The 24127-nt window shown below is 37.7% G+C and overlaps 1 protein-coding gene and 1 long non-coding RNA gene across 2 annotated transcripts; both read left to right on the top strand.

The window, feature by feature from the left end:
• The first annotated feature begins 832 nt into the window (after window positions 1–832).
• LOC131324169 (protein RETICULATA-RELATED 4, chloroplastic-like) lies at window positions 833–10274 on the top strand. The gene is made up of 8 exons (XM_058356022.1): window positions 833–1514; window positions 4434–4502; window positions 5590–5721; window positions 5810–5863; window positions 5958–6002; window positions 6710–6849; window positions 9839–9964; window positions 10058–10274. Exons 1-8 carry the CDS (start codon window positions 966–968, stop codon window positions 10104–10106), a joined length of 1164 nt encoding a protein of 387 aa, XP_058212005.1. The 5' UTR covers window positions 833–965; the 3' UTR covers window positions 10107–10274.
• Window positions 10275–13832: 3558 nt separating this feature from the next.
• Window positions 13833–18495, top strand: LOC131324444 (uncharacterized). Its single transcript, XR_009199353.1, has 4 exons — window positions 13833–14385; window positions 16276–16340; window positions 16429–16620; window positions 17326–18495. It is a non-coding gene; the product is annotated as an uncharacterized LOC131324444 (long non-coding RNA).
• Window positions 18496–24127: the final 5632 nt, after the last annotated feature.

Here is a 24127-nt window from a genome sequence, read left to right as displayed (position 1 = left end):
TTTAAGCACTTTCATAAGGTACCTTAGGGCTTAGGTTTAGACAATTTCATAGAATTTTAGTATGCACTTTCCTATTATAGGATTTTAATGGTTTAAACACTTTTATAGGAGTGATTTGAAAAAATATTTCAGAAATCTTTGTTGGTGTATTTCCACTTTTTTCTAGAGTCTGTGGGAAGAGAGGTCTAAAACAGGAGCTACTTGGTCCCGTTTCAGAAACCTCTTAAAAATAAGCAGTTTATTTCATATTTTCAAACTTAAAAATAATATAAATAAAAAATATTTTTTCAAAATTTTTTGCATCGTATCAAAGATCTATATGAGATCTTTCAAATAAGATCCATATTGCATATTTTTAAATTTCAATAAATTTATAATTTTTGAGTTTAAAATTATCTTTTTAAAAAATAAGAGTTTTTTTTGGTTTCCTGAATGGGTTAGAGTCATTGTAGACTCGTATGCATTTCTATCGCTTTCTCAAAAAAAAAAAAAAAACCACTTGAGAGTCGTCGTTGACTCATCTCTATCCTCTCATATCTCCTCGTCATCCTTAATGATATTTTTTTGTGAAGCGGAAAATCAATCATCCTTAACGATTTGAGAAACCTTTTTTTAGTATTATTATATAAAAGTTAAAGTAAGTTTTTAACTCGTTTCGTTCATTACAGTGAATCCCACATCATTTCAAGAAAAAAAAAATACAGTGTATATCATTAACATTGCAACACGTGTATACTTCTTCTTCAGCTTCTTCTGAAGTCTGAACTACTAGCAAAATGCAACAAGACAAATTATTCGTCTCATCCATTTTTGCTAGTAAAATAATTATGACTGCTCTTATCTTGACTCCCCCCCTCTCAATCTCTCTCCACAGCTGAAAGGTGGAAAAAGAGCGAGAAAGAGAGTGGAGTGTGTGAAGAGAGAGAGAGAGAGAGAGAGTAGAGGGAGAGAGACCCACTTCAACCATGCCCTCTCCCATGGCGATCTCCACTTTTTCCCACCTATACTCTCTCTCTATTTCATTTCCACCACCACCACCACCGCACCGCCGTGTAATCACTACCACCGCCTTCATGAACTCTAACCTCTCCATTTCCCCAATCAGTTTAACTTCCTCCCGAAACCCTCACCCTCCTCCGTTTGTCGTCTTTTCCGGTGGAGACGGAGGCGACACCGGTGGAAATTCCGGGGGCGGCGGAGGCGGAGGAGATGAAGGAGACGAAGGAGACGAAGGGGAAGACGGAGGAGGTGAGGATCGAGAGGGAAACAGAGGGGATGCGATGCTGGTTTTGGTGGCGGTGGGGAGGGCGTTGGATAGCCTTCCTAAAGACTTGGCGGCGGCAATTGAGGCGGGGAAAGTACCTGGGTCGATAGTGAGAAGGTACTTTGAGCTGGAGAAATCGCCCATTTTCCGGTGGTTGCTTCAGTTCGGAGGGTTTAAGGAGCGGTTGCTCGCAGATGATCTGTTCCTGGCCAAGGTTGCCATGGAGTGTGGCGTTGGGATCTTCACTAAGGTTTGTTTGTTTTCTGCTTTTTGTTTGTTACTCCATATGTTTTGCTTTGCAGAAGTCCTTTCTTATGTTTATTACAATAGCCTAGCTAGAAAAGGCTCTCTTTAGGTATTCTGACTAGCCAACACAAAAATGGAGCTAACAGGGGACCGGTCGGGTGGTCAAGGCATGAGATTTAGGGGTTTGCTCCCTCCCAAGGTCTCATGTTCGAAACCTCCTAGTAAGTGCTATCAACACTTTTGGGGCCAATCCATATGGGATTTTGCTTCCCCGTAAGTGGATGGTAGGATTCAGCCCCCCAAAAAGTTGAGGTGCACGTAAGTTGGCCGGATACTTGAGTTATCACAAACACAAAAAAATGAAGCTCCAACCGGCCGGCTCAACAAAAGGCTAGCTTCTTTAGCATTGTTACAGAAACCCAACAAATAGGTTGAGTCGCTATTGGTTAGGCAACCATATTAAGTAATGTTCTTTTTTTTTTTTGGTAACTTAATTTTTGTAAAGCAACCAATTACGGGAGCTGAGGGGCATACCCAGAAACAAAATCCAACTGATACAGATGACTAAAAGCACTACACTCCCCAAAACAAAACTAAATCTAAGAACCAAAAGCATTCACTCAGTTAAACAACACCACATCAACAAACATCAGGCAACAGACAATCTCTCTTACTTTAAGGACACCAAATTAAATAATGTTCTTTCTACAAGTACACTCTCTTACTTTTTTAAAGTTGTCTCTCCTCACTTCAATTTTAAAAGCTATAAAATATGTTTATTTAAGAGAAGATAGGGAGAAGTATGTTTATTTAAAAGAAGTTAGGTAGAATAGATAGTATTGTTGGAGTATGAATAAGAAAATGACTAATTAAAACAAAGCAAAGTATAATTTCACTAGCAATTTTAACTAGGTATTATTTTACATGCTAGCTATGAAGCACCGACACCTCTAAAGGTCGAAGTATCGCAGTGTCAGGACACGGGGACACGGGGACACCGCGGGACACCTCGGAGATACGTACGGGACACGCCACGTGGCGTGTCCCATATTTTAATATTAAATTTTGAGGGGGACACGGCTGGGGACACGGCGGGGACACCGATGGGGACACGGCAGGGGTCAAACTGTAATTTTTTTTAAAATTTTGGGGGCCAAACTGTAATTTTTGAAAAATTGGGGGTCAAACTGTAATTTTTTAAAAAAAAATTTGGGGCCAAATTATATTTTTTTAAAATTTTTGGGTGCTAAACTATAATTATTTATTTATTTATATATATAAATAAATAAATAAATATACACGTGGCGTGTCCCCCGCCGTGTCCGTGTCTCCATTTTTTTAGAATTCCAGTGTCCCGGTGTCGGTTTCGGTGTCCGTGTCCGTGTCCGTGTCCGTGTCCGTGTCGGTGCATCATAGCATGCTAGTGTTTCAATATTTGTTTCAAATGCCCTTGACGAGGTTTGGATTAAGGATCTGAAATTCACCAGATATTTGTGAAAAGTTGGTTGGTATTCGATTGGACTAAAGATATAGTCAAAAAGTATTTAAGATAGGAAAAATGACCACCAATATCTTGTTATTTGATGATTTCGATAAATCGTACATAGTTACTACATACATTTTTGGGACTTAAAAATTCTGTCTTTGGTGTTTTTGCTTACTTGAAAGTTGAAACCATGTCGGCCTAGAGATGAGTGGAGAATTGATGAACAAAAGGTGTTTAAGAAACTAGATGTATGGCATGTACAAATCGTGAGTACTATGTGATTGTGTAATTGCTTTAGATTCTACTTGCACTTTCGAACATACATTTAGAATTATCAAGTACGACTAGCTTTTGTGCATCCATACCTTGAAATTACAGTGTTTCAATGGGATTAGGATGAATGCATTAGTAAAACTTTAAAGGTAGTACCACTAGGTTAAAATGAGGAACAAATTGATTAAAGATGGTTTGGTCAGGTATAACACCAACCAATGTATAGACTAGAAGAGTGAAATTGCCGATATTGTTGGTGAAGGTGGTGGACTCACGAGAACAAATTCTACTTGATGTAACCTAAGATTTATATTCATTTATGCAAACTTCAAACAATGCGTTCTTTTTTGAAATTTGACCCAATAAACTACCTAAGTAATGTAGCGAATTTATAATTTCCAAAGTTAAAATGGATACATCACCAACTCGGAGCGGATTTTTTTTGTTCATTTTGGTTTATGATACTTGTATACTAAGACCTTTGCCAAGACCTAGCCTGCCTTTACGGGAGAGCCTGGAATAATTGAGTCAAAACTTTAAACTACTGACTCCTCCATATTTTCCATAGACCCAAGGCTTCATCTGAGTTGGTACAGGCTAGATGCTAGTAGCTTCTTGGACGCAGGGGTGGCTTGAGGATTAGCAGATGTTTCGAGGGTGAGAATGAGGAACCCTACTTCTTCCGCAAAGAAGTGATTAGCTTATTCCCAGTAGAGAGTTAATATGGGGATAGTGAGGAGGAGAGTGAATGCGAGGGATCTAAATTGCAGGTAGGTGGTTTTGGTTGGAGGGGGAAAAAGAAAAAAAGAGATGAGCAGAGGAGATGGGGTTAACTGGCATGGTTGACTAAAAAATTTGTGCTTTTTTGCTATCAGGGTTATTGGTGAATTGAGTTTTGATACTCTGCAAATACCCCGACCCCTTTTGGCTGCCAGTCCAGGTTGTAACTTGTAATTTGCAAGTATAACAAGGAGAGACTGATATTGTTGAAGGTGTTTTCCCTTTTTCATGGAATTGAATTGTGGATTTGTTATTTGTTTCAATTTGTGTTCTTTGTTCCTGTTTGACAGCAAGTGTTGTGGTTCATTGAAATTAATTGCTAGGAAAGCTTAAGTACCCATTTCCTCTGTCATCTTACCTATTTACTGGTGGTTATTCTTACAGACTGCTGCGGAGTGGGAAAGGCGCAGAGAGAAATTCACCAAGGAGCTTGATTTTGTTTTTGCAGACGTGGTATGGCTGTTGTCATGATGACCTTCTCGTATATATCTTCTTACTAAAAAGAAAAAACCCTCATATCTAGTTGTGCCATGTGTATGTCTTGGTTTTGATAGAAACTTAAGCGAATATTGATAATTATAGTAAATAAATCATGTTGAATTGGAGGATAGGCGTGCAATACTTATATCAATGCAACATACAATCAGATTGGGCAATAAAAACAAGGTAGATGGGGAAATTTAATTAAGATCATCAAATTTCGAATTTGTTATTGGAAGTAAATATAAAGATTGGGTGTAAGCTTTGGAGAGATGGCATTAGGAGCTAAATGAATGTCAAGTCATCGACCCTTTGCTCAAGGATGCAAATTGGGCAGCACTAAAAATTCCAAAATAGCTCAACGGGGCTTGAATTCAGCCTAAAGACTTTTTCAGTGTAGGACCAGCCAATTTATGATAGATTAACTACACAATTCCTAGATTTTAGTTTTTACTTTTGCAAAAACTAGATTTTCCTGATCTGCTTATAAATTAACTACACACCCCCACGTTTCACTCCAACATGTTTTTGATCCACTCCCATGCTTTTACTAGGATTTCCCCCCCTAAAATTCATAACAAAATAGCTAATGGATACCGAAGAAATGAAAATATGTCTACTTAAATTTAATTTGGGAAATGATTTTTTATTTATAAAACGCTGAAAAATTATTTGGCCTTTACATGACACACTAATTATCTTCCGTACATCGCATGGGTCACAACGCTTGTATATGTAAGCGTATTTAAATGTGTGAAAAGTGCACTGGAGTCTTTTGTTTTTGGTTTTTGCTTTTCCTCAAGAAAGTAGGAGTCCAGCTTTTTGGCAGTATGTGCACCTTGACCACCTCCCAATCTGCTGCTGATAACATGACTGGGATATGATGGTGGGTCCTTTTTGTTTTCAAATGTACCCTCTTTGTAGGGTATCTTGTCATGTGTCTGTAGCAGGCATGAATAAAACCCTTTATGTATTCATGTCGTGTGTCTGCACTAGGGATTAAGAAAACCATATTGCTCCAATTTTGGAGTACACAATTGTCTAATAAGATTTGTTTTAGGTGATGGCCATCATTGCAGATTTCATGCTTGTCTGGCTTCCTGCTCCTACAGTTTCTCTTCGGCCAGCTCTTGCTGTCAGTGCTGGACCTCTTGCTAAGTTCTTCTATGGCTGCCCTGACAATGCTTTTCAGGTTTTGTGTTGATATCCACTTATTTTAGTAATATGATATAAAACTGCACATAGTCAACTAACCATGATCTTCAATATGTTTTTTGCAGGTTGCCTTGGCTGGTACATCCTATTCCTTTCTACAGAGAGTAGGGGCCATCGTGGTATGGTTTTGAATTGTTTGACAATTACAAATGTCACTTTTATTTTGGAAGTGAATCAAGTGCTAGACTTACGGTATCTTAATCTATACTGTAGCGTAACGGGGCCAAGCTATTTGCAGTTGGGACTGGTGCTTCTTTGGTAAGTCAAACCATCATGTATCTGGAATCCTTTGATTTAGCTTTGGACTTGTTTCGTACATTTTCTGTCTATCAAGGAAGTTTTGCAGATGTGAGGAATTCTACTGTATTCCGTTGTTAATATTTTATGTTTCCCTGCCATTATTTTTTATGTCAGTAACTTTCTTTCTGTGTGGCAAATGTCATGAGGTCCAAATTGATATTATGCACATATATTTTGTTATATTGCGAGCTCCACATACTAATGTTATGTGCAGTTCTGTTGTTATCAAATTCTGAGAAGATGATGCATGTGGTTCAGCAATAACATGGTAAATCAGTGAAGGAGTCAAATGTTAACAATAAAAGATAAAGCAATTGAAACATCGATGGAAAGCCCTGTTATCTCGTTTCTGCAAACAAATTGGAGTTCATATATCTAAGTCTTCCAAAGATTATATTGCACGAAAAATGATGTCTAATATCTGTCATGTTGACTAGGCATGAAGACTAGCTTTCTCTCAGTTTTCATTTATATGCTACTTGAGTTCCATGAAACTCCAATCTAATTACGGAAACCATAAGATCAGTGTGCTACATCGCTCTTGCCTAAAGGTCCTAAACAGTTGTTTGCACTCGTTCCTTTGGTCCTTGAATTTTAAGGTGAGGCACTTGTCTTGAAGTTCCATGGTCAAGTTGGCATCATATGCTGACAGCTGCGTTTTGCAGGTTGGTACTGGAATAACAAATGGCTTGATTTATGCTCGAAAGGCAATTGATAAAACTTTTGCTGGTGAGGCAGAGGACGTACCGATATTGTCAACCAGTGTTGCCTATGGTGTCTATATGGCAGTTTCTAGCAACCTTCGGTATGTGGATGCTTTGATATCGTTATTGTGTTCTTCTAATGATATTTCATTTCTCTAGATTTCAGCTCAATTACACGTGATTGTTTTCTTGATTGCTAAGGTTGTGGTTTAAGTCAACTTCTTAAAGTCCCTTAATCAACATAGTATGCTATACGTTTTTCCTACCAAAGTCCTGTAGATTGTGATGGGCTTCTGTGTGGAGTACTATATCACTAAGAATTACTTACTGAATGTTTCTGATGAAAATAATTTTTACTGATTTTCCTTCGTCACGGGCTCTTGCCTATTGGATTTTCTTAACTTAATCTACTAGAATATGATTAGGATAAGAAAAATGTAGGATTGCAAGGACGAAAAACCATAAATAATTCTAAAGAAGCCTAGGGTCATATAGTAGTTTTAAGGGGGATGACTGCTGTGGGACAAGCTCTAACACTCCTCCACACGCGAGATTCTTTGCTGGCTCGTTGAGAGGTATACGGAGGATTCATAACAAAGGGATCACAATGAAACAAGGTGTACTTATGGCACAAACAATGGGAGAAGTCATTTAAGAGAGCCTTGCCAAAAATCCTCCGAAAGCCTAGCTCTGAGAATATGTTAAAGCATCCATCTCAAAATAAATTGGCAATAAATGGAGAGGCTGCTCAGGCTCACATACTAATTGTGGAGGTGATAATTTTTCAATGTGGGACAAGCTCGAAGAGTTACAACAACTACTTGCCCATTCAAAAACAACCAAATTGTCTACTTTGGACCGAACCATTTGATTACCATGATTTCCCTCCAGTTTGGTTATCCCCTTCCCTCCCCCATTTAAAAGTAAACTTTATTTTGGTGCCATAAATGGCATGGGGAGGATACTATGGATGCCTCGTTTCCATTTGTTTTTAGGTTGGCTGTGGAAGTAGGGAACTCGGTGGATGATTACTTTTGGAATGATGGAAAGGCGTCGATTATAGATATTTCTTTAAGGAGGGGTATGTAAAAGAATTTAGTTTTGTTCACCCTCCTTAAAAGAGGGTGAACATCACCCTCTTTCCTATTGGTTGAAATAATACACTTTTTGGTAAGCATTACATCACTTTGTGGTGGGATCCACATCATTTCAACCAATAAGAGGGAGGGTAACGTTCACCCTCTTTTAAGGAGGGTGAACAAAATTGCACTCGTATGTAAGATTAGGAGACGGAACAACATGCTTGTCTCATTAGATAGGAGAAGGGGGATGACATCTTTTGGAGGGATACGTTGAAGGAGGAAATTTCTAAGTGAAGTGTTTTTAAGGGACTTGAGCAAGTACCGGTGGGGCCATCGTCCAATGAAAGAATTTTTGGATGGTAGGGTCCCCTCCAAAGTTGCCTTTTTCTGTGTATGCAATGTTGGTCGTGAGGATACTTTGATGCACGCTAAACTTATTAGAAGTTGTCGTTTGTTTTTTTTGAACCCTTTGCAAAAACAATGACTACATTCTCTATCCTCTCTATTGTACTGCAACATGACATTTGAGTAGTGGAATTTGGTCCTTGTTTGCTTCAGGGTGGATCAGGTTTCCCAAAACAGAATGTGGCTAGGCTATTCTGTTTGTCTTTGGTGTTAGGGGTGGAAGGGTTGTTAGAAAGCATGAGTACACTGGTACATTTTCTGGGTACTCGGTTCTATGGTACAATACAGATATGACGACACAAGGAAACCTAAACACACGATATGGGATGGTCGGAATATGGGGAGGCCACTCGAGCGGTTAATTTGTGTTGTGAAATCTTCTCTGCCGGCCTGAAATCATGAAGCTTTAGAAAGGGTGGTCGAGTGGGGATTTTGAAACTAAAAAAAATTGCATTTTTCAAGGGGGCCCGCTCGAGTGGTGTAGCCACACCTGCAACATCTTAGGTTGCAATAAAGCTTTGCTTAGGCCAATTAAAAGTGACACAGTGCCAAATGGGTGGGTTGATGCAGATTGGATATGAATGTGGGTTAAGGGTGCAAGGGTTGAATACGGGCGGGTTGGATACTGTCTAATCGTTCCGATGAACCTTGTTTGACCTAATAATGCGCATGCCTCCATGTTAATTGGTAGAAGTAAACCAAAGTATTTGAAAATTTTGATTTCGATAATGATAACAACAAACAGGCCATGATCAAAAAAGGGAAGAAAAGAAAACCAACCTAGTAGGCCCACCATTTTCCTATAAGAAATAAGCACGAGTGTTTGTGTGCGTGTGTATTTTCCTTTAAGAAATATGCGCGTGTGTGGTTTGTGTGTGACCTGAGCTTGGCCCAAATATGACGATCTAAGAAGCAGGATACGGAGGATAAGGGACACGGATACGCGGTTTTTCCAAAACTTGGACATTCATTGATATGACGATCTAGTAAGCAGGATACGATAAAGGGACACGGATACACAGTTTTTCCAAAACTAGGACACTGACATGTTGGGGGATATGTTAGATACATAAACAAATAAGATTTGAATATGCACATGTAAAACTCATATATTATATGAAGACATTATTCTTTCTACATTAAAGATAGAAAAATCGAATGAAAAAATGGGCATTCTAGTACACGTATGAATTATGATTTGTGGATGGCATGATGGTCGCAGAAGATTTCAGGGGGATTATTTGGGAGTGAAACAGGTTATGGCATTGGTGTTTAAGGAATATAGGATTAGAATCCAATGAATAGATGGGATTGTCACGTGGTTTATCAGGAACTTCTTGATCTCCATAGAAGTGCACATTGAAAGGATGTTAAGAAAGCCTTGACTTGTAAATACTTTTGGTTTAAAGACCGTAAATTGGGAAAAGGTTTCATTTAATGGGGTCTCGAGATTTTGTTTAAATTTTAAAATTGGTAATAGTTACGTTGAAATCTCTTTTATGTTTGCAGATAATCAGGCATTGATCTCATAGAAAAAGAAAAAGAATTTTTTAATATGGATTGCATGTGACAGATTTTGTGATATGCAACTCTTGTTCTACAGGTACCAAGTACTGGCCGGAGTCATTGAACAACGGATACTAGAACCTTTGCTTCATCAACATAAGATTTGGCTGAGTGCAATCTGCTTTGCCGTTCGGACAGGCAACACATTCTTGGGGTCGTTGATGTAAGAGTACCATTCGTTTGGATTCATAAAGATAACATGCCAACACCTTTCATTTTGGTTCACTAAATTCATACTAAATTTCATATTGGACAGGTGGGTGGATTATGCACGTTGGGTTGGAATCCAAAAGATACGAGAGTAATTAGATTAAGTTGCTGGATGGGTAAATGGTCAGTATTTACGTGAATATATTTGGCTTTGTAAAAACGATGATCTTTTGCCCAGTAAATGCGTAGAATGAAAGGAATGCTCTTTGTGGGTGCTTTTGCCCTTTGCTCTTTCAGAGTTAATTCACCCGGTGTTTGTACAATCTTCAAATTGATTATGGTGGTGGTGGGAGGAGTGCTAGGGACAAAGAAAATAGGCAAAGAATTGACCCTTAAAGTGTACATGAACGGCTCAGATTCAGTGTGCAGTGCATCTGAGCCGTTCATGTACACTTTAAGGGTCAATTCTTTGCCCATTTTCTTTGTACTTAGCATTTCTCGTTGCATATAATCTAAATAACGTCCACAATCTCATCACACTTGGTAGGAAACTTTTGTTTTCTTCTTCTTTTCTGGGCACGGTCTGTTTTGAAAACCCTATGTTGGCTTTGTTTGATGCTGTAAGCTGAACGTTCGAACTAATAATGGATCAGAGTTTGCCAATAAATGCATGGATTACGTGATAGCAATGCGTATGGGAACCTCTATCTGGAAGAACATGGCAATGACCTTTATCATTCATTTAGGTTTTTGGATCCCTTGAATTTGTGGAAAGCGAAATCGAACAAGCTGAATTTGAGTAATTAGGTTTGGTTATACTGGAAAATGGGGTAGATGATGAATGGGCATTTCTGTTCATATAGGAAATACATAGGAAAACTATTAAAAACATGTCAGCCCATTACTTCTTTCCCTTTTAAATTTGCAATTTAGTCTATGGAGTATAATAGAAGTAACCTTGTGAAAATTATTGCATACACAAATTGCTTTGAAATCCAGTATTGAACTTGTTGCCAATCAAACATGTTGATGTATGGTAACTAATTGTAAACTTCAGAAACTAGTTTGGTACAGAATCATAGAAAAATTGTAAGATTTCGACAAATTAACACGGACAAATGATTATTTGTGTTATAAACTCTTAACACTCTAAGAGATGGTGGAATTCAACCGACTCTTTTTATTTGTGTTAAACTCTTTAAACCCTAGGAGTTTAACACAAATCGTTGTCACATTATCCCTACGTAATATCGTCGGTGGGTTCAAAGTGAGAGACCTAAGAATGGTCAATTTCCTGAATTTATTTTGTAAATTTGCCGCTGCTATTCCTTCGAAAAGATGTAAACCTACCATTGTTGGCTAGATTATTTTGCCAATTTCTGCGTCTCAAAGGTTTGATGGTCAGAGCGTTAATGCCTGACTTCAATAAACCGCTTTGGCGAGGTTTCGGACAAAACCACCACCTCTCTATGATTAGAAACAGAAACATTTTTTGTTTCGATATGCACAACAACTATTTTTATCTCGGTTAGTAGTTAAAAACACTAATCCACCGAAATACAGAAGCAACAAAAGTTGCTCAGTTTTCACCCTCTTTTTCCGTATTACCTTCTTTTTCATCAACCCACCAGAATCACACAACTTTCCTGCCGAAAGTATGGAAAAATGAACTCCGATTTCCATTATCGTACGGGAATTTGAGAGGGAGCCAATTATGGACGATATTCAAAAAGAAAAAAAAGTTCTTACAACTTACTATGATCAAGACCGACCTAGTCCGGTAGCACCGACAATCCATAACGAACCACAAGCAAAGCCAACTACCATAATCTCCACCTCTCCCCGAAGTTTGCAACAATACAGGAATGCAGAGAGTGGACCATAGTTCATCAAAGCTAACCACAAACAGATGAAGCTAAAAAATTTATGCCCTACTACCTCAAATTCAATACACTATTCCAACAACTCTGACCAAGTACTATCTATTCCTCTTGCACAAGCAATTAGTACACCCAACTCTATGCAGAAAGTACGTACAACTGATTAGAGGAACCACGGGAGGAAATCTATGAAAGCCATAAAATCAGGGAACCACTTGCAAAAGCTAAATGACCAACGACTCCTTGCCAGAAACAGCAACCCAACCATTCAAGGCAGGGCCATTTTCGGCCTTTCATGGCAAAAACGAGCGATGGATAAGCCACACTCAAAATTTCTCCAATGCTCTTATTAGATACTTCACCAATTCTCTTATTAGATACTTCGTATGGATAAAGCAATAGGAGTGACCCTAGGCTTGAGATAGGTAACATGCAACTCCAATGCTTCAGAGTCAAAATTACTTAGGATTAGAATCACCCTTTGGAGAAATGCTCTTGCAACTCCAAATACAAGGTCGCTAGCACCCTGTATATTTCACTCGTAGTATAATTGACGTTTTCCAAATAATAACTAGAAAAAGATTTCAATGAGAACAAAACGCCAAAAAACCCTTAATAGAACCAGGCCTTAATGAAGTTTTGAAGAGCGAAACAACTAAAAAAGGGGTTGATTACATATAAAAGGTGTTAGATGGGTCAGGCCGGCATAGGAACAACACATTTAAATTTCAAGACAGAGTTAAATGTTTGGGACTGAATTATAAAGTTTAACCGTGGTTAGATTAATTTTGGAATTGTGCTGCCGTGTCAAATAAGTTTTCAATTTCTGCGAAAATATTCTATACATGCACGAAGGATACTCTCTCTCTCTCTCTCTCTCTCTCTCTCCACTAAACTCTGAAGCAAAGTTGCTATTTTTAAAATTTAATTTGCAGCATACATAATGTGGTCCACCCCGTCATTTCTCAGAGATGTGGATGTTCTACAACATGTTCATCAAGAGCCTAGAATCCTTCCCTCATCATTTTTGATTCTTTGCCACCATCCCTTTTCGAGAGAGAGTGTATGTGTAGCATGCTACCAGCCATGCACCAGAGAGAGAGAAATGCCGCAAAGAAATTCTTTGGAAAATGTTTTACATCTATGGCCATAAAACAATTTCGAAAGGTCTAAAAAATCTCCGACCATCGACCAGGCATACCGACGGCCACGTGGGGCATTGCCGGTGCACAGATGAAGATGGAGAACAATGTCCAATAAAAAACCAAACAATTAAATTTGCTATTATCTTATGAATCGTATGAGGTCAGAATCACAAAAAATATATTTATTTAAATTTAAACAGGAATTATTTTTTCTTAAATTAATACTTTCATTGCCACATAAAATCTCCATCAACTTATCGGAAGGAGCTAAATGATTTACTAAAATTAATCACAAGTGTTTTGACCAAAATGATCGGTCGATTTTTGTAGGTGTTGGTTGTTGAGATGAGAAGCCAATTGAAACTTTTGTTTGCATTCACTTTTAGAGAGGTACGATACGACATGATACCTATAGTAGGCCATTATTTTGGGGCACATGGCACAAGCACGACATGCACAAAAACAAAGCACAGGCACGACACGGGCATGATTAAAAATTTAAAAATACAAAATAATTAATCGCAAAAGTAGATATACACTATGTACACTCCTTGTCATATAATTGATGAGTCACAGTGTTCATAATTACATATAGAGAAGTATAACATTCATTTTTAAATTTTCAATTGATTGATAGTTGAGTAGGTGCCAACTAAGTTAAGATGTACTCAAACTAAAGTGATGCAACAATTATCTATTTACATCCATTGTATTATGAAATTGCAATTCTCCTTATAAATTAACTACACACCCCCACGTTTCACTCCAACATGTTTTCAATCCACTCCCATACTTTTACTAGGATTTCTACCCAACCCCCCGGCCCCCCCCCCCCCCCCCTTCTTAAATTCATAACAAAATAGCAAATGGATACCGAAGAAATGAAAATATGTCTACTTAAATTTAATTTGGGAAATAATTTTTTATTTATAAAATGTTGAAAAATTATTTGGCCTTTATATGATACGCTAATTATCTTTCGTGCATCGCATGGGTCACAACGCTTGTAGAAATATATGTAGGCGTATTTAAATGTGTGAAAAGTGCCCTGGAGTCTATTGTTTTTTGTTTTTGCTTTTCCTAAAAAATGTAGGAGTCCAGCTTTTTGGCAGTATGTGCTCCTTAACCACCTCCCAATCGGCTCTGATAACATGACTGGAATATGATGGTGGGTCTTTTTTGTTTTCAAATGTACCTGCTTTGTAGGGTATCTTGTCATGTGTCTGTATCAGGCATGAATAAAACCCTTTATGTATTCATGTCGTGTGTCTGCACTAGAGATTAAGAAAACCATATTGCTCCAATTTTGGAGTACACAATTGTCTAATAAGATTTGTTTTAGGTGATGGCCATCATTGCAGATTTCATGCTTGTTTGGCTTCCTGCTCCTACAGTTTCTCTTTGACCATGTAAGGACCCGTATTTTCGGAAATTAATAAAAAGGTTTATTGGTTATCATAATGGAAGAAAATATGTGATTTATTGAGTTTAAATGAATTGGGGTGAATGTGATGGAATTGTTTGTAGGAGGGTGCATGTGCAATTTGAGTGTAGGTAGTATATATATATGTGTGGGTGTGTGTGTAGAGGAGTAAAAATACTCCTCACTCTCTCTCTCTACCTCCCGATCTCTCTATCTCTCTTGGCTATCTCTCTCTTTCTCCTCCAAAACCCAAAATTTCATTCAATCACTCAAAACCCATGACAAATGACCTTCAATCTTTCATCTATTCGCGTTATTGAGCGTGTATCTCGTTGGGTTTAGCTCGGAGAGGAGTTTTCTTGCTCGGTTTCGACTTTGGAGTTCTAGGACTTGATCAATCTTTTTGGGTTTCAATCCTTGACAACAGGTAGGGATTTCTCACTTGTTCTATGCGTTGATGAATTGAATTTGTGCCTAAATCTCAGGTTTGATCATTGTTTTGAAGTGTATTGTTAGTCCTTGAAAACTGTGTATTGCGCAGAAATTTCCAGGCGCTACCCGTAGTCCGTTTTTGGTCCTACCCGTAGCCACTGATCAGAAACTGAACATTTGTCCCGCTACCCGTAGTCCATTTTTGGTTCTACCCGTAGTCATTGATCAGAAACTGAACATTTGTCCCGCTACCCGTAGTCCATTTTTGGTTCTACCCGTAGTCACTGATCAGAAACTAAACATTTGTCCCGCTACCTGTAGTCCGTTTTTGGTCCTACCCGTAGCCACTGCAGATTTTTGTAAAAACTCTTGTTCTCATATTCTAATGTCGTGGTTTGTTTCCATAAGTGATGGTATGTATCTTTATGAGTTCAAGGACGTTAACTTACACTTAATGGGAAGTATGACGATAGCTTGATGTATACGATTGCCGAATGCCGAAAGGAGAACTAAAGCCACTTTATGTGAGGTATATGATTGAAACGGAGCACACGAACACCGAATGCAAGTTGTGAACCTCGTGACTTCATGACTTAGTGATGTAATAGTAATCAATGACATGAGTAATGAAACGGCTTAAGGAAACTTGAACGGGCCCGTCAATTGGCGTGGTGACCGGCAGGGGATGAACGGGGTCCTAAATACCCGGAATGAACGGGTCCACCTATTGGTGCGATGACCGACAGGGAATGAACGGGTCCACTTGTTGGTGTGATGACCGGTAGTAGGTGAACGGGTCCACCTATTGGTGCGATGACCGGCAGGGGACGAACGGGGTCCCAAATACCCGGAATGTGCACTTGAAACAAAAGACATATTTACTATGACACACGGGACACCTTGAATGTGACGGAGAACTAGTTGATTGTTCATTTTCAGTTTGTCGTTTCGTATTCTCGTTGATTCATTGAATTCTTGATCTCTTATCCATATGTCTTCTTCTTGGTGCATGATCATCTCATTAACATATAGCATGAGTATAGAATTCTCTATTGGGCGCGTGTTTGCTCAACCTTATTATCATTTTCAGGTACACCGCAGGGGCATTGACATGACATGCATGGAGTGTATGGTTGATCATTCTTTTGAAAACTAACATGGAAAATTACTTTAGCATCTTTTTGTAAAACCCCTTTCGAGATGCAACTGTAATTTCAATTATCATTTTCGTTTTGACTATGGATGACTGTAGACTTATAACTCCTTCCTTTAGTATAAGTATTAGGTTACTTTGAGCCGTCGAGTCGAGGATGTAACCTTTGAACTCAATTTGCTTGTTTTGGGAATGAAGTATCTTTTGGGGTATAGTAGCGCGTATTTGAGAGATTTTGTTTATTAGAAGTCATTATTAATTATGTTGAAAATCGAAGGCTTGACAGACCAGCTCTTGCTGTCAGTGCTGGATCTCTTGCTAAGTTCTTCTATGGCTGCCCTGACAATGCTTTTTAGGTTTTGTGTTGATATCCACTTATTTTAGTAATATGATATAAAACTGCACATAGTCAACTAACCATGATCTTCAATATGTTTTTTGCAGGTTGCCTTGGCCGGTACATCCTATTCGTTTCTACAGAGAGTAGGGGCCATCGTGGTATGGTTTTGAATTGTTTGACAATTACAAATGTCACTTTTATTTTGGAAGTGAATCAAGTGATAGACTTACAGTATCTTGATCTATACTATTTCGTAACGGGCCAAGCTATTTGCAGTTGGGACCGGTGCTTCTTTGGTAAGTCAAACCATCATGTATCTGGAATCCTCTGATTTAGCTTTGGACTTGTTTCGTACATGTTCTGTCTATCAAGGAAGTTTTGCAGATGTGAGGAATTCTAATGTATTCCGTTGTTAATATTTTATGTTTCCCTGTCATTGTTTTTTCTGTCAGTAACTTTCTTTCTGTGTTGCAAATGTCATGAGGTCCAAATTGATATTATGCACATATATTTTGTTATATTGTGAGCTCCACATACTAATGTTTTGTGCAATTCTATTGTTATCAAATTCTGAGAAGATGATGGTTGTGGATGAGCAATAACATGGTAAATCAGTGAAGGAGTCAAATGTTAACAATAAAAGATAAAGCAATTGAAACATCAATGGAAAGCCTTGTCATCTCGTTTCTGCAAACAAATTGGAGTTCATATATCGAAGTCTTCCAAAGATTATATTGCACGAAAAATGATGTCTAATATTTGTCATGTTGACTAGGCATGAAGACTAGCTTTCTCTCAGTTTTCATTTATATGCTACTTGCGTTCCGTGAAACTCCAATCTAATTACGGAAACCAAGATTAGTGTGCTACATCGCTCTTTCTTAAAGGTCCTAAACAGTTGTTTGCACGCGTTCCTTTGGTCTTTGAATTTTAAGGGGAGGCACTTGTCTTGAAGTTCCATGGTCAAGTTGGCATCATATGCTGACAGCTGCGTTTTGCAGGTTGGTACTGGAATAACAAATGGTTTGATTAATGCTCGAGAGGCAATTGATAAAACTTTTGCTGGTGAGGCAGAGGACGTACCGATATTGTTAACCAGTGTTGCCTATGGTGTCTATATGGCAGTTTCTAGCAACCTTCGGTATGTGGATGCTTTGATATCGTTGTTGTGTCCCTCTAATGATATTTCATTTATCTAGATTTCTTCTCAATTACACGTGATTGTTTTCTTGATTGCTAAGGTTGTGGTTTAAGTCAACTTCTTAAAGTCCCTTATTCAACATAGTATGCTGTACATTTTTCCTACCAAAGTCCTGTAGATTGTGATGGACTTCTGTGTGGAGTACTATATCACTAAGAATTACTTACTGAATGTGTCCGACGAAAATAATTTTTACCGATTTTCCGTCGTCACGGGCTCTTGCCTATTGGATTTTCTTGACTTAATCTACTAGAATATGATTAGTATAAGAAAAATGTAGAATTGTTAGGACAAAAAACCATAAAGAATTCTAAAGAAGCTGAGGGTCATATAGTAGTTTTAAGGGTGATGACCACTGTGGGACAAGCTCTAACATTCCTCCACACGCGGGATTCTTTGCTGGCTTGTTGAGAGGTATACAGAGGATTCATAACAAAGGGATCACAATGAAACAAGGTGTACTTATGGCTCAAACAATGGGAGAAATCATTTAAGAGAGCCTTGTCCAAAATCCTCCAAAAGCCTAGCTTTGAGAATATGTTAAAGCATCCAACTGAAAATAAATTGGGAATAAATGGAGAGGCTGCTCATGCTCACATACTAATTGTGGTGGTGATAATTTTTCAACGTGGGACAAGCTCGAAGAGTTACAACAACTACTTGCCCATTCAAAAACAACCAAATTGTCTCCTTTGGACCAAAGCATTTGATTACCATGATTTCCCGCCTCCAATTTGGTTATCCCCTTCCCTCCCCCATTTAAAATTAAACTTTATTTTGGTGCCATAAATGGCATGGGGAGGAAACTATGGAAGCCTCGTTTCCATTTGTTTTTAGGTTGGCTATGGAAGTAGGGAACCTTGGTGGATGATTACTTTTGGAATGATGGAAAGGCGTCGTTTACAGATATTGCTTTAAGGAGGGGTATATAAGAGAATTTAGTTTTGTTCACCCTCCTTAAAAGAGGGTGAACATTACCCTCTTTCCTATTTTTTGTTGGTTGAACTGGTGTGGATCCCACCACAAAGTGATATAATGCTTACCAAAAAGTATTTTGTAAGGGTGGGATGTACACCATTTCAACCAGTAAGAGAGAGTGTAACGTTCACCCTCTTTTAAGGAGGGTGAACAAAATTGCACTCGTATGTAAGATTAGGAGTCGAAACAACATGCTTGTCTCATTAGATAGGAGAAGGGGGATGACATCTTTTGGAGGGAAACGTGGAAGGAGGAAATTTCTAAGTGAAGTGTTTTTAAGGGACTTGAGCAAGTACTGGTGGGGCCATCTTCCAATGAAAGAATTTTTGGATGGTAGGGCCCCCTCCAAAGTTGCCTTTTTCTGTGTATGCAATGTTGGCCGTGAGGATACTTTGACGCACACTGAACTTATCAGAAGTTGTTTTTTTTTTGAACCTTTTGCAAAAACAATGACTACATTCTCTATCCTCTCTATTGTACTGCAACATGACATTTGAGTAGTGGAATTTGGTTCATGTTTGCTTCAGGGTGCATCAGGTCTCCCGAAACAGAATGAGGCTAGGCTATTCTGTCTTTGTCTTTGGTGTTAGGGATGGAAGGGTTGTTAGAAAGCATGAGTACACTTGTACATTTTCTGGGTACTCGGTTCTATGGTACAATACAGGTATGATGACACAAGAAAACCTAAACACATGATATGGGACGGTCAGAATATGGGGAGGCCGCTCAAGCGGTTAATTTGTGTTGTGAAATCTTCTCTGCCAGCCTGAAATCATGAAGCTTTAGAAATGTTGCTCGAGTGGGGATTCTGAAACTAAAAAAACCTGCACTTTTCAAGGGGGGCCGCTCAAGCGGCGTAGCCACACCTGCAACATCTTAGGTTGCAATAAAGCTTTGCTCAGGCCAATTAAAAGTGACACAGTGCCAAATGGGTGCGTTGACGCAGATTGGATATAAATGTGGGTGAAGAGTGCAAGGGTTGATACAAGCGGATTTGATACTGTCTAATCGTTTCGATGAACCTTGTTTGACCCAATAATGCGCATGCCTCCATGTTAATTGGTAGAAGTAAACCAAAGTATTTGAAAATTTTGATTTTGATAACGATAACAACAAACAGGCCATGATCAAAAAAGGGAAGAAAAGAAAACCAACCTAGTAGACTAGGCCAACCATTTTCCTATAAGAAATAAGCACGAGTGTTTGTGTGCGTGTGTGTGTGACTTGAGCTTGGCCCAAATATGACGATCTAAAAAGCAGGATATGGAGGATAAGGGACACGGATACGGGGTTTTTCCAAAACTTGGACATGATCTGACGATCTAGTAAGCAGGATACGATAAAGAAACAGATACATAGTTTTTCCAAAACTAGGACACTGACATGTTGGGGGATATGTTAGATACATAAACAAATAAGATTTGAATATGCAAATGTGAAACTCATATATTATATGAAGACATTATTCTTTCTACATTAAAGATAGAAAAATTGATTGAAATAATGGGCATTCTGGTACACGTATGAATTATGATTTGTGGATGGCATGATGGTCGCAGAAGATTTCAGGGGGATTATTTGGGCGTGAAACAGGTTATGGCATTGGTGTTTAAGGAATATAGGATTAGGATCCAATGAATAGATGGGATTGTCACGGGATTTATCAGGAACTTCTTGATCTCCATAGAAGTGCACATTGAAAGGATGTTAAGAAAGCCTTAACTTGTAAATACTTTTGGTTTTAAGACTGTAAATTGGGAAAAGGTTTCATTTAATGGGGTCTCAAGATTTTGTTTAAAATTTAAAATTGGTAATAATTACGTTGAAATCTCTTTTATGTTTGTAGATAATCAGGCATTGATCTCACAGAAAAAGAAAAAGAATTTTTTAATATGAATTGCATGTGACAGATTTTCTGATATGCACAGATCAAGGCCACGTGGGGCTTTGACGGTGCATAGATGAAGATGGAGAACAATGTCTCATAAAAAATCAAACAATTAAAATTTCAATTCTCTTATGAATCGTATGAGGTTAGAATCACCAAAAATATATTTATTTAAATTTAATTGAAATTAATTTTTCATAAATTAATACTATCATTGCCACATCAAATCGCAATCAACTTATCAGAAGGAGCTAACTGATTTACTGAATTTAATCGCAAGTGTTTTGATCAAAAAGATTAGTCGATTTTTGTAGGAGATGTTGGTCATTGAGATGAGAAGCCATTTGAAACTTTTGTTTACATTCACTTTAAGAGTGACACGATACGGAATGACACGATATCTATAGTGGGCCACTATTGTGGGGGCACATGACACAGACACGACATGCGCACGAAAAATGCACGGGCACAGCACATGCATGATTAAAAATTTAAAAATATAAAATAATTAATCGCAAAAGTAGATGTACATTATGTACACTCTTTGTCACATAATTGATGAGTCACAATGTTCATAAATACATATAAAGAGGTATTACATTCATTTTTAAATTTTCAATTGATTAATAGTTCAGCAGGTACCAACCAAGTTAAGATGTAGTCAAACTATAGTGATGCAACAATTACCTATTTACATCCATTGTATTATGAAATTGCAATTCTCCATAAAATGTTGTACATTTTTTATTTTATTGTTTTATTTTATTACTATTTTGTGTTGTTTTCTATCAATTATAAAGAATAAAAATTCAGAGTTAAATGTTTGGGACTCAATTATAAAGTTTAACCGTGGTTAGATTAATTTTAGAATTATGTTGCCATGTCAAATAAGTTTTCAATCTCTGCGAAAATATTTTACAAATGCAGGAAGGGTACTCTCTCTCTCTCTCTCTCTCTCTCTCTCTCTCTCTCTCTCTCCACTAAAGTTTGAAACAGAATTGCTATTTTTGAAGTTTAAATTGCAGCATATATAATGTGATCCACCTCGTCATTTCTCAGATATGAGAATGTTCTACAACATGTTCATCAAGAGCCTTGAATCCTTCCATCATCAGTTTTGATTCTTTGCCACTATACCTTTACAAGAAAGAGTGTGTGTTGCATGCTATCAACCGTGCACCTGAGAGAGAGAAATGTCGCGAAAATGAAATTCTTTTGGAAAATGTTTTACATCTTTGGTAATAAAATAATTTCGAAAAGTCTAAAGAAAAAATCGGCCACCGCCCAGGCGTACTGGAGGCCACATGGGGCGTTGTCGGTGCACAGATGAAGATGGAGAACAATATCTCATAAAAAGTGAAACAATTAAAATTGCTATTCTCTTATGAATCGTATGAGGTTAGAATCACCAAAAATATATTTATTTAAATTGAAATTGAAATTAATTTTTCTTAAATTAATTCTATCATTGCCACATCAAATTGCCATCAACTTATCGGAAGGAGCTAATCAATTTACTAAAATTAATCACAAGTGTTTTGATCAAAATGATTAGTCGATTTTTGTAGGAGATGTTGGTCGTTGAGATGAGAAGCCAATTGAAACTTTTGTTTGTATTAACTTTAAGAGTTGCACGATACGGAATGACACGATATCTATAGTGGGCCATTATTTTGGGGCACATGACACAGACACGACATGCGCACTAAAAAAGCACGAGCATGACACATGTATGGTTAAAAATTTAAAAATATAAAATAATTAATCGCAAAAGTAGATGTACATTATGTATACTCTTTGTTACATAATTGATGAGTCACAGTATTCATGAATACATATAAAGAGGTATTACATTCATTTTTAAATTTTCAATTGATTGATAGTTTAGTAGGTGCCAACCAAGTTAAGATGTACTCAAACTGTGGTGATGCAATATTTACCTATTTACATCCATTGTATTATGAAATTGCAATTCTCCATAAAATGTTGTGCATTTTTTATTTTACTGTCTTATTTTAGTACTATTTTATGTTGTTTTCTATCAATTTAAAGAAAAAAGAATTCAGAGTTAAATGTTTGAGACTCAATTATAAAGTTTAACAGTGGTTAGAATAATTTTTGAATTATGCTGCTGTGTCAAATAAGATTTCAATATCGGCAAAAACATTCTGCACATGCAAGAAGGATACTCTCTCTATCTCTCTCTCCACTAAACTCTGAAACAGAGTTGCTAGTTTTGTAATTTAATTTGTAGCATACAAAATGTGGTCCACCCCATTATTGCTCAGAGATGTGGATGTTCTACGACATATTCACCAAGAGCCTAGAATCCTTCCTTCATCACTTTTGATTCTTTGCCACCATCCCTTTCCGAGAGAGAGTGTGTGGGTCACATGCTACCGGCCATGCACCAAAGAGAGAAATGCCGCGAAAATAAAATTTTTTGGAAAATGTTTTACATCTTTGCCATTAAACAATTTTGAAAAGACTAAAGAAATCTCCGGCTACCGACCAGGAGTAACGAAGGCCACGTGGGACGTTGACAGTGCACAGATGAAGATGGAGAATAATGTCCCGTAAAAAACAAAACAATTAACAATTGCTATTCTTTTATGAATTGTATGAGGTCAAAATCACAAAAAATACATTTATTTAAACTTAAATTTTTATAAATTAATATTGTCATTGCCACATTAAATAGCCATCAGCTTATCGAAAGGAGCAAACCGATTTACTAAAATTAATCACAAGTGTTTTGATCAAAATGATCGGTCGATTTTTGTAGGAGATGTTGGTTGTTGAGATGAAAAGCAAATTGAAACTTTTGTTTGCATTCACTTTAAGAGTGGCACGATACGGAATGATACGATACCTATAGTGGGTCATTATTTTGGGGCACATGACACAGACACGACATGCGCACGAAAAAAGCATGGGTATGGCACATGCATGATTAAAAATTTAAAAATACAAAATAATTAATCGCAAAAGTAGATGTATATTTTGTACACTCTTTGTCACATAATTAATGAGTCACAGTGTTCATAATTACATATAAAGATGTATTACATTCATTTTTAAATTCTCAGTAGATTGATGTTTGAATAGGTGCCAACAAAGTTAAGATGTCCTGAATATCAAAGAGAGAGAGAGAGAGAGAGAGAGAGAGAGAGAGAGAGAGAGAGAGAGAGAGAGAACTACTGAGATCCTTAGCCATTTAAATGCAAAACTTAAAAGTAGACAATTTTAATATGAATTTATGATATAATTACATTTCACGCAAACAGAGCTACTGAGATCTACCCAGGTAACCTGCTAGCCCTGATCACTATATTATCCAACCTTCCACCCAGAAAATTTCACACGAGAAAAACAATGCAAAGTCCTAGCCAGAATTCTTAGAAAAAATGCCATTTTCTATTTTGGCTAGATACCAAATTCTTTGACTACCCATGATAAATCATAAACCAAATCTCAACTCTCTCTCTCTCGGCCAGATCGGAAAACCATCTCTAAGTAAAATTAGAAAACAAAACCTCGCCGCCGCCATCGTCATTTTTCCGAGATCTTCGTTTTGGTGTGGCTGCCTAGGTATATGGATTAACTATCTAACCCGAAGCCTTTAATACTTCAGAAAAATCTTTGAGTGCATTTGCCCTATTGCCGAGATGCTCGCCCATTTGGCCGAGGTGCCCGTCGTGCCATGCTCTCAAGTCAATGATGACTACGACCAGAA

This window comes from Rhododendron vialii, chromosome 1a (genome assembly GCF_030253575.1).
Source record: "Rhododendron vialii isolate Sample 1 chromosome 1a, ASM3025357v1".
Classification (NCBI taxonomy): Eukaryota; Viridiplantae; Streptophyta; class Magnoliopsida; order Ericales; family Ericaceae; genus Rhododendron; species Rhododendron vialii.
Note: the sequence above shows the minus strand (reverse complement) of the source record. Positions and strands in the feature narration are given on the sequence as shown.

Coding starts and splice junctions, on each gene's coding strand:
- LOC131324169 (XM_058356022.1), top strand. CDS start 966: ATGCCCTCTCCCATGGCGATCTCCACTTTTTCCCACCTATACTCTCTC. Junction 1,515..4,433: donor GCGTTGGGATCTTCACTAAG/GTTTGTTTGTTT, acceptor TTATTCTTACAG/ACTGCTGCGGAGTGGGAAAG. Junction 6,850..9,838: donor GCAGTTTCTAGCAACCTTCG/GTATGTGGATGC, acceptor CTTGTTCTACAG/GTACCAAGTACTGGCCGGAG.